This window comes from Molossus molossus, unplaced genomic scaffold (genome assembly GCF_014108415.1).
Source record: "Molossus molossus isolate mMolMol1 unplaced genomic scaffold, mMolMol1.p scaffold_m16_p_14, whole genome shotgun sequence".
In the NCBI taxonomy this organism is placed as follows: Eukaryota; Metazoa; Chordata; class Mammalia; order Chiroptera; family Molossidae; genus Molossus; species Molossus molossus.
In genome coordinates, this window is record NW_023425349.1 from 4,800,423 (window position 1) to 4,809,585 (window position 9,163).

At 65.0% G+C, this 9,163-nt stretch overlaps 1 protein-coding gene across 1 annotated transcript; it reads left to right on the top strand.

Annotated features, from left to right (window-relative positions):
- The first annotated feature begins 7,046 nt into the window (after positions 1 to 7,046).
- Positions 7,047 to 7,457, top strand: LOC118629253 (pyroglutamylated RFamide peptide). Its single transcript, XM_036260291.1, has one exon. It carries the CDS (start codon positions 7,047 to 7,049, stop codon positions 7,455 to 7,457), a length of 411 nt encoding a protein of 136 aa, XP_036116184.1.
- Positions 7,458 to 9,163: the final 1,706 nt, after the last annotated feature.

The following is a 9,163-nucleotide window of genomic DNA, read 5'->3' on the forward strand; positions in this document are numbered from 1 at the left end:
GAGCCCTGGGAGCAGCTGGTACAGAGGGGGGCCGCGTGCTGGTGGCCACCCACGTGCCCCCAGCCCAGGCTGCGTCTCGGGGGCCTGCCAGAACTTATGCCTCAAGCTGGCCCAGGTCGTCCCCTACAGCCCCCGCCCGCCAGCCCCTGTTCCCGCAGGCCTGGGAGGGCCCTATGCCCTTGGCGGCTGTGTCCAGCTTCTTGCCTGTCAGGGGAAGTGGGCCCCCTGCCACACCCCATTCTCCTGCTTGTGGGGGGAGGAGCCGGGTCCCAAGCACTGGTCTGGGCCCCGCCAGTGAGAACCTCTCGATTTTCTGGGCAGCCTGGGGCTTGTTCCAGCCCCAATTTCCAGGGACCCCAGGATCCTAAGACTCCCTAGGGGCAGGCCTGGGGGGTGGAGGTTGAACCTGGAGGAGTTTGGTGGCTGTTACCCCAGCCGGCTCAGTGGGGAGGCTGCCCCCTGCTGGTGGTTGTTCAGGGTCGGGGGAAGGGCCTCACACTGTCCCGGCAAAGGGTACCAGCTAGGCACTCAGAGGCGTTTTCTCGCTGAGCCCTCCCGAGGCCCAACGTACTGCTGTTGCACCCCAACAAGAACCACTGCTTCCCAGGTCAGCGGCCAGGAAGTCAGGGCTGGGACCCTGGCCTCAGCCTCCTGCTTGACAGCCTTGGGGTCCTGATGCGTTTGCTGTCAGAACCAAGCACGGGGGGGGGGGGGGGGGGGGGGGGGGCGGCGGCTTTCCCGAATCCCACTGTGGACACCTGGCGGGAGGGGGAGGCTGTGAGGAGTCAGCCTGGGGAGCTCCCCGAGGGCGGGCAGCACCAGCGACCCCTCCCCGAGCAGGACACCTTCAGGCAGGCGCGGGCCAGAGTGGGGCTCGGCTCTCCCTTCCCCTCCCACCGAAGTCTGACTCAATCATAAGTCGAGTTGGCCGGGACAGCGGGAAAGGCCTGGAGTGCCAGGGGCTGTCCTTGAGACCTGGCCAGTCCCCTCTGGCTCCACCTGGTCGTCGGTGTTCAGCCAAGGGTGGACGTCTGCTGCGGGCCAAGGCCTGCCTGGGTGCTGGACAGGACCAAGTCTCCCCTCTTGGCACAGAGCTCAAAGCAGAGAGACGCGCTCACAGCCCCGTGTGACCAGGGCAGTGACGGGGGCAGCCCAGGTGCAGGCAGGGCCAGGGGCGTGGGGCTGGGCTCGGGGGATAGAAGACCACACAGGAGTGAAGAGCGCCCCCTGCTGGCCCCGTTCCAATCCTCTAGAGGTGGTGAGCCACCCCCTCCCCAGGGGCTCCCGGGCACCCGCCAAGGAGCAGAGGCTGAGTGGGACCCGAGCACCCCAGCTGGGGGCCCCCCGCACCTGCCCCGGGCTGCTGGCTTCCACGGCCGCCCTGCAGAGCAGCCCCGCCTAGAAAGTGCGGGGCGTTCTGCTCTGTCCCCGACAGACTCCTGGTGACGCGGTGTCCAGGCCCAGGGTGCTCGTGCCAGGCTTGGCAGAGGGACAGACGTGCCACAGCTTGGGCCTGGCAGGGGGCGTGCGGGTGGCCTTTGGGGGCCTGGAGACACCCTTCCTTCCTGCTCAGAGCACCAGCCCCACGCCCAGCCCGGGCCGGGCACCACCAGGGAACGTGGCCGGACCAAACACTGGCTGACCGGGCACAGAGCCCGCCGTGATGCGGACAGCCAGGCCAACACCCCTTCCCAGAGGGCACCCCTTCACAGGCTGGTGCTGAGCACAGGCGGCCCTGCACACCGTTCGGCCAGGAGGCTGCTGTGGGCCAGGCAGGCTCTCGAGACGCCCGTGCCCTGGTGACAGCGCAGATGGCCGCCACGCCAGATGAGCAACCGCAGATGACGACGCTGGGAGAGCCGGTGGGGAGGGGCAGCTCCCTGAGGAGTGAGGGACGACAGACATGAGCAAAAGATCGCCGAGGACCATGGTCCCTGCACCAGAACCCTGACCCACTGGGCCCAATTGAATGGCGGGGTGCCTGTGGCCCTGCTGTCCCGTGTCACCTGACCAACCCTGTGCCCTGTCACTCCTCCTTTGGTGAGAGAAGCCAGCAGGACGGGGGTGTCCACACTGGGGTCCTGAGGCAACGCATGTACCGGCTTCTGCAAGTCCCTCCCGCGAGCACAGGCGGCCCGGAGGGATCCGCGGGGACCTCAGGCCAGGCCTTCCCAACTTCGGGTGCGTCTCCGAGCTAAACCGGGGGCCATCCGGCTGCCACCTGAGCTCCCGAGTCCGAGGATGGACAGGCCTGGGTTTCCACCCTGACGACCTCAGCAGGCAGCAGGAGACAAGAACAGAGTTGCGAGCGAGTCCCACAGGCCTTTGCTCTCTGCGGTCACATGTAAATAGGTTTTATGTTTGTCTTGGAGCAGAATTGACATTTTCCCGGTCCCCCCACCTGCACTGCCTCCCACCCTCACCCACGCAGCCTCGGGCTGGCCTGGCTGGGCCAGGGACCCAGAAGCTGGAAGACCTGAACCCCAGATTCGGAGGATTGTCGAGGAGTCACTAGGAACTGCCAGCTGCCCCGCTGTGCCGGGAGGGGCGGGGTGGGTGCCTGTCTACAGCCGGGGCCAAGGGGCGGGGCTGAGTGAGGCCGGCAGACTGTCCTGTAGTTTGAGGAGCAACATGCTGGCTGGGGGACCCTCAGGAGACACACTGAACCCAGAACAGAGGGCACAAGGCCTCCCCAGGGCCTCAGTTTCTTCACCTGCTTTCGGGGAGAGGGCCATTCCCATTCTCCGAGTGGGCCAGGCAGCTGGCAGGGCTCCCCAAACCTGGGGGCTGAGGCGGGACCTTGCGGGGTTTGGGGGCATGGACCTGACCACAGGCTGGCTGGCTGGGGGGGGCTTGCGGACCAGCAGAGCTTCCCACGGACAAAGCACGGTGTGCGGGGCAGCAGCAGGGGCCCAGGGCAATCGGTGTATGTGTTTCCGGCTCCAATAAAGCTCGTGGTGACCTGGCTCTGGCCTCAGCCTGCTCGGCGCACAGGGGAGCGTGAGGCGGGTCACACCTGGGTTCCAGGGCAGCCTCCTGCAGTTTCCCAGACCACCCACCATTGCCCCATAGCCTCGAGCCCCCGGGGCTAGGCTTTGGGGTGAACCTGTGGGTCCCTTGTGGCTGAGGCTGGAGTCCTGAGGAGCTGCAAGTCTTCATTAAGAACAGCCCGTCATGGCTATTCGTTCATAAAGCCAATTTGCGGCTGGAGCACAGAACAGTCCCCTGAGCTCAGGTAACGGAACCCAGTCTTTCTGGAGGGCCTGCGGGGCCAGGCCTCGGCCCAGCGCACCCCCAGCCTGTGTGGCAGAGGCCGCTGCCCGATGGTGCCCTCCAGTGTCCTCGGCCAACAGTCAGACACCTGGGGATGCGCCAGGCGCTGGAAGCGACTGAGGTGACCGTGCCATCTGCCTCCCCCCGGCCCGGGGCCCCGGGGACAGCGTTGCCCGGCCCGGCGCATCCCTGCAGCGACCGCCTGGCTGGCAGCTGCTCCCTCACCGGGAACCTGCTCTGGCTCGGTTCCCGGGCCCAACAGGGAAGGTTCCGTGGGGTCAGCGACCAGGTTCTGAGGGCTGGCGACGTACGTGTGGTTTTGCCACAGAGTGCCTAGCACAGCGCGGGAGGGGTCCCCATGAAGGGGGGCCGGCACCCCGCGAGGGCCGACTGGGCTCTGGAACACCAGCAGTGGCACCTCCCCTGCCGCCCCCAGTAGCTCTCGACCCCCAGGGTGTGGCCTTGCTGGTCTCCCGCTGGTGGAGAGTCGGAGTCACGCCGCCACGGCTGGTGCGTGGCTGAGCAGGCGTGGAACCCAGTTCTCAGGCTCGCGTGGGGCTACAGCGTGGGGGTGATCCGAGAGCCAAGCAGGGCCTGGGCTTAGCAGCACCAGGCTGTCACCCCAACAGGTCCTGCCCTTGCCCAGGGTCAGCCCACACATTCAGAAGCAAGGACAAGCTGCCGATCAGCTTGGACATCCTGGGATGTGGCCTGACCCTTCTCCGGGAGGGCTTTCCGGGGACCCTCACTGGGTGGCTTCCAGCTTGTGAGAGCAGGCCCCCTGCTCCCCTCTCCCAACACTGCGGCCTCCCCCACTGACCGTGACCCACGGGGAACCTCTGCTGCGGGGAGCTGACCGGCAGGGACCTGGTTTCTGGGACCCCGATGCAGGCAGACCAGTCTGTGTGCTGCTGCTGGAGGCCCTGAGTCGGGGGGGGGGGTCACAGCTGTCACTCCCCCAGCTGCTCCAGAGTTGGGGGGATTCATCCCCTGGTGGGACCCCAGAGGCTTTGAGGAGCCCAGGAAGTAGACTGGAAGACAATCTTTTGGGCCAGGTGTTCTGGGGGTACCTGGACAAACCTGGACCTGTGAAGTTTGGCACCAAATCCGACATCAAACTTGGCTCTGGGCACCTCTGGTTGGGGGCTGGGCTGGGCTCCCCCACCTGGCCCCCACCCCTACCTGTGCCAGTGCTCTGGGGGCCACCCCCAGAGTTTCTGGGCCCAGTCCTGAAAGGGACCCTGGGCGAGCGGCTGTCTCACAGCAGAACCGTTTCCGGGGGCCCATGTGTCTAACGCCCAGGGGTGCTCTCCTCCTGGGGGCTGGGAGGGGGCCCTCAGGGTCTGACCCCACACCTGCCCCCCCCCCCACGGCCATCCTGAGGAGTGCGGAAGAGCATAACCGGGGAGCCCAAACCTCTGGTTTTACAGCCAGGGAAACGGAGGCAGAGAGCGAGCAAGTGTCTGGCCCGAGGCCTCACGGCGCGGAAGTGACTCACTGCAGGCTGCGCCCAGCTTTAGCCGGCACCCGCGTCACACCAGCCGGATGGATGACGACGCTGCACCTCCCCCCGAGGCAGCCCCCCTTCCCCAAGTGGGTGTAGGCTCTGAGTCAGGCACTGGGGTTACAGGGGGCTGGCACCCCACCGCCTGGCTCAGCCTCCGAGCACCGACGCCCTCGAAGGCGCTGGGGCCGGTGAGCTGTGGCACCTGACAACCGCCCACCTAGCGAGAGAGACAATTCGTGTTTTCTAGGGGCCGAGGTCCGGAGCCCACGGGAGCCGTCGGTGTGAGGCCGGCCTGACAGAGTGGGGTCCTTGGCATTGTTGAGGGTGGGCACCAACGCCTCCCCAAGGGACTCGCTTCTGTGCCCGTCATTCAGAGTTAATGATGCCGCTTTGGGTCAAGACCACTTCCTGTGGCGGGTCTGCTCTCAGTGCAGCCAGCGCCGCCCCTGCTTCACCACCGCGTCCCCAATGGGATCCCAGAGGCAGGAATGTGTGCTGCAGGGGCACGCGGGCGGGGGCCGAGGGGCCGGGGGGGGGGGGCACCCCGGGCCTATATAAAGCAGGGAGGGCCTGGGAGCACACTCTGGACAGAGCCCAGCACAGCCTACCTAGCCCTGCAGGGCCCGGAAGCCCTCCTGGGGAGCAGGCCCAGAGCACGGTGAGTCCAGCCCCTCCCTCCCCCGCAGGAGCCCTGCTCAGGCCCACACGCAGGCCAGGAGCTGGGCAGGGCCACCGGGCGGCCACCCCGGGCTGGGCAGGCCCAGGGAGAGGACAGCACTCACCTTACAGCTGCCCTCCAGGCTCGGCCCTCAGTCTCCATCCTGTTCTCCTCCTGCCCCATCCTGGAAGTTGGGGCCTGAAGCCCAGACTTGTGGGGCCCACTTTTCAGTGGTGAGTGTCCCAACCTTCCACCAGGTTCTTGAAAGGGTCCGTGACCTCCCAGCAGGTGAGAAGGGCCATTTCCTTCTGTGCATCAAGATGTCCCCTTTCTCAAGACGCAGGCTGCCCCACGTGGATTCGTCCGCCAGAAGGACGCCCCAGTTCTGACAGCCAGTGGCGGTGTCTCTGCGGGGAAACCGCCTGTGGAAGGGGAGCCCAGGCCGCTCGGGCTGATGCGGGCCCGGGGTGCGGGAGCCCAGGAGGGCCGGCTGTGGCTAGAGAGGATGGTTGCTTTTGTGGTTCTTGTAGGGCTGTCTGGCTGAGTTCACTGCGAACGTCTTCAAGGGAACGGCTTCTGGAGAGAGCCCTGGGGGTCCGGGCCGTTTTCCCCAGATCCCGCTCTCCACTCCCTCCTCAGCGGTCAGGGGGCCGAGCAACCGCAGCGAGGCAGGGGCCTGTTGGGGAGCTCTAGTCCGGGTTCAAACCCTCCACGGATCGCCATCCACGGAGCCATTCCTGAGTCAGGCCCAGTTAGACCTTATACAGCTGTGAGATCTTGGGCAAGTCACCTGCTTGAGCCTGCTGCCTCCACGGGACAGGGGGTGAGGGACACCTCCTGGAGGGCCGAGTATCAGCCACGGACGGGGCCAATGCCCAAGGGCCATTGGTCACAAGGCCTCCACTTTCTAGCTCTATAACCTAGCCACAACTTCGAAGCCTTTCTGACACTTCTGGGTGGGGGAGGGGAGGAGAGGAGAGGGGAGGGGAGAGGAGGGGAGGGGGGATAATGGTGCTTCAAAGTTAGGGACCACCGATGCCTGGCCACGGTTTCCCTGCTCTCCCGGTGGCCGAGTTAGACCAGGTGCCTCATGGCTACGTCCTGCTCTGAGGAGCGGCCTGTTTCCATGTCCGAGACAGACAGTCCCAGCTCCACATGAGCTAGACCCATTCGTTATCAAGCTGAAGCTAAGAGAGATGGGTGTTACTTTTACCCCGCAGCTCTGAGATGATATGGCCCAGGAGTCAATGACCGTAATAAAAGAATGAACCCCAATTTGCCCAGCTCTCCCGGGGCTGCCCGGGCGCTGCTCTGAGACACTCCAGCAGCGGTGGGATCAGACCCGAAGCTGCCACGGCCGGCTGTCAAACCCGGGGACCGCAGGAGAGCAAGACCCAGCCTAATGGGTGCAGGAAGCTCCTATGCCTGCTATGATAATGAAGGCCTGGTCCCCCAGTGCAGTGACACTTCTTGTGCTACTTGCCAACTGGGCTCAGCTGAGCCCCCAGCTTAGCCTCTGATGGCTGGCGGGTCCTGGGAAGTAGCTGACCCGTGTCGTGCCTGGCCCACATGGCAGCCTGTAACGTCTTCCTCTTTCCTCTGGACCAGATGGTGAGCCCTTCCTTCCTGTCCTGCCTCCTCCTCCTGCCGCTGGGCACCTGCTTTCCTCTACTGGACGGAGAAGAGCCCATGGACACCACGGGGGCCGTCGGAGGGGAGATGAGCTGGGCCGGCCTGGCCAGGGGACACGGCGTCCACCTCCCGTGGGGCTCCTCTCAGTGGCCGAGCGCTCCGCACCCACATGCCCTGCTCGTCGTGCCCAAGGAGCTGCAGATGTCGGGCAGAGCGCGTGCTGGCGCCGGGCTCCGGCCCGGGAGGCGGGACGAGGACAGCGCGGCCGCTGGCCCCCCCCTGGCTGATGGCGAGAAGGCCAGGAGCCCGTTAGGGACGCTGGCCGAGGAGCTCAGCGGCTACAGCAGGAAGAAAGGCGGCTTCAGCTTCCGCTTCGGCCGGCGGTGAAGGGCCAGGGTGTCCCGGGAAGGGGTTCTCCTCGGACCCTCCCCCCCTCAGAGACCCTGGCAAGGGGTGGGTGTCATTATAATCAATTATTAGCCGGAGGATTGGTTAGGTGGGTGCTTACTTTGATTTCCAACCTTACTGAAGAATCTGGGCGGTGGCCAGAAGCAAGCTGTGCACTCGGAGGAAACGCCACCCACCGCTGTGCAGCTTGCTGACCCCTCCCCGTGGTCTGGTTCTGGGTGGCCCTCTGCCTGTGGCCAAGCTGAGGACCCTGTTGGTATGAATCCAGGCTGGCTGAGTGACTGCGGTGGGGGTCCGAGTTCTGCCCGCCTCCAGGGGGACCTCTGGGGCTGCCATCCAGCGACGTGAATGAGGGCGCTCCACTGGGGAGAACACGCTCTGCGAGTGACACACGGAACGAGAAATCTTGTTCTTCGCCCCATTAACACAAGGTCCCTCTGGCAAGAAACCCTGCTGTGGGGCTGGGATGCCACTCGGAACCAGCTGCGTTGTTCCCTCCCGTCGCCGGCTCGCGTGGCGTCTCGTGGGAGGTGAATACGAAACACGCTTCCGCTGTAGCAAGGCTGCGCTCCAAAGGCACAGAATGTGAAATGTGTGGTGTGGATATTTCGAAATAAAAGTTGTAACAACCGCAAACTGGCTCTTGCCTCGGGGTCCGCTGTGCCCTAGGACCCTGTTTCCTGAGCGCCCTGACTCCGGGGAGGTGGGAAGTGCTGCAGGAGCTCTCCCAGCCTCCCCTACTGGCTGTCGGGAAAACGCCCAGGGGCAGAGGTACAGGGAGCCGGGTGCAGTCCCTCCTGCAGTCCCTCCTGCGCTGACTCCTCCTCCGGGTTTTCTCCAGGTTCTGAAAACACCTTCTCCACAGGGAGAGGCTGCAGGCCAGGGGGAGGCCCAGGACGCCGCCCTGGTGTGTCCCCGTCCTGTCAGACACGCCGGCCGCTTCAACTGCCCAGCCGAGACCCCGTATTGATGTTACTATGGCAACATCTCCCCTCCTCTCGGAGCTGCTGCTGGCCCCTGTTCACAATCGAATAATTTTCCATTGAGCTGTCACAATTAATTGGTGGATTTTTATTAGCCTTTTAGAACCACACTGGGCTGGACCAGCTTGGCACCTTGGGGCGTTTCAGAGTTTTCCAGTCTATTAGTGACTTACATTCCCCAGTCGCAGCTCTCAATTCTCAGCAGCTGGAGAGCCACTTCATTAAGGGGTGTGCAGATCGGAGCCACGGGCGCCACGCTGCCCGGGGAGAGCCGGGGTGTAACAGCATGGGCACGCAGGAGCCAGCGTACCACCTCGGGCTGAGGCCGTCTGCAGTCGCCCAGCCCGCCCCCGGCTTCTCCCGGGCGCCTTGGCACACCTGCCCTGGGCCCAGCCTGCTGAGGGGCCAGACGGAGCTCGGGAGGCACACCACACTCTGACCTCCACCACTGTCCAAGGAGGGACGGTTCAGGTTTCCTCCTGCTAATGACGGTCTGGTGGGGACGGAACACATCCTCGGGTCTCGGTCTGTGGGTAACAGGGGCAAACAGCCCTCAAGCCACGGAGGACAAACAAGCTCGTGGGTGCGTGAAGGACAGTTCTGGCACTGCTAATCTGTCACCGGGTGCCAGATGACACCAAGACGGTTCCCACTCAGGCCCTCCCACCCCCGTGTGTGCTAACCCCACTTTGCTAAGGTAGG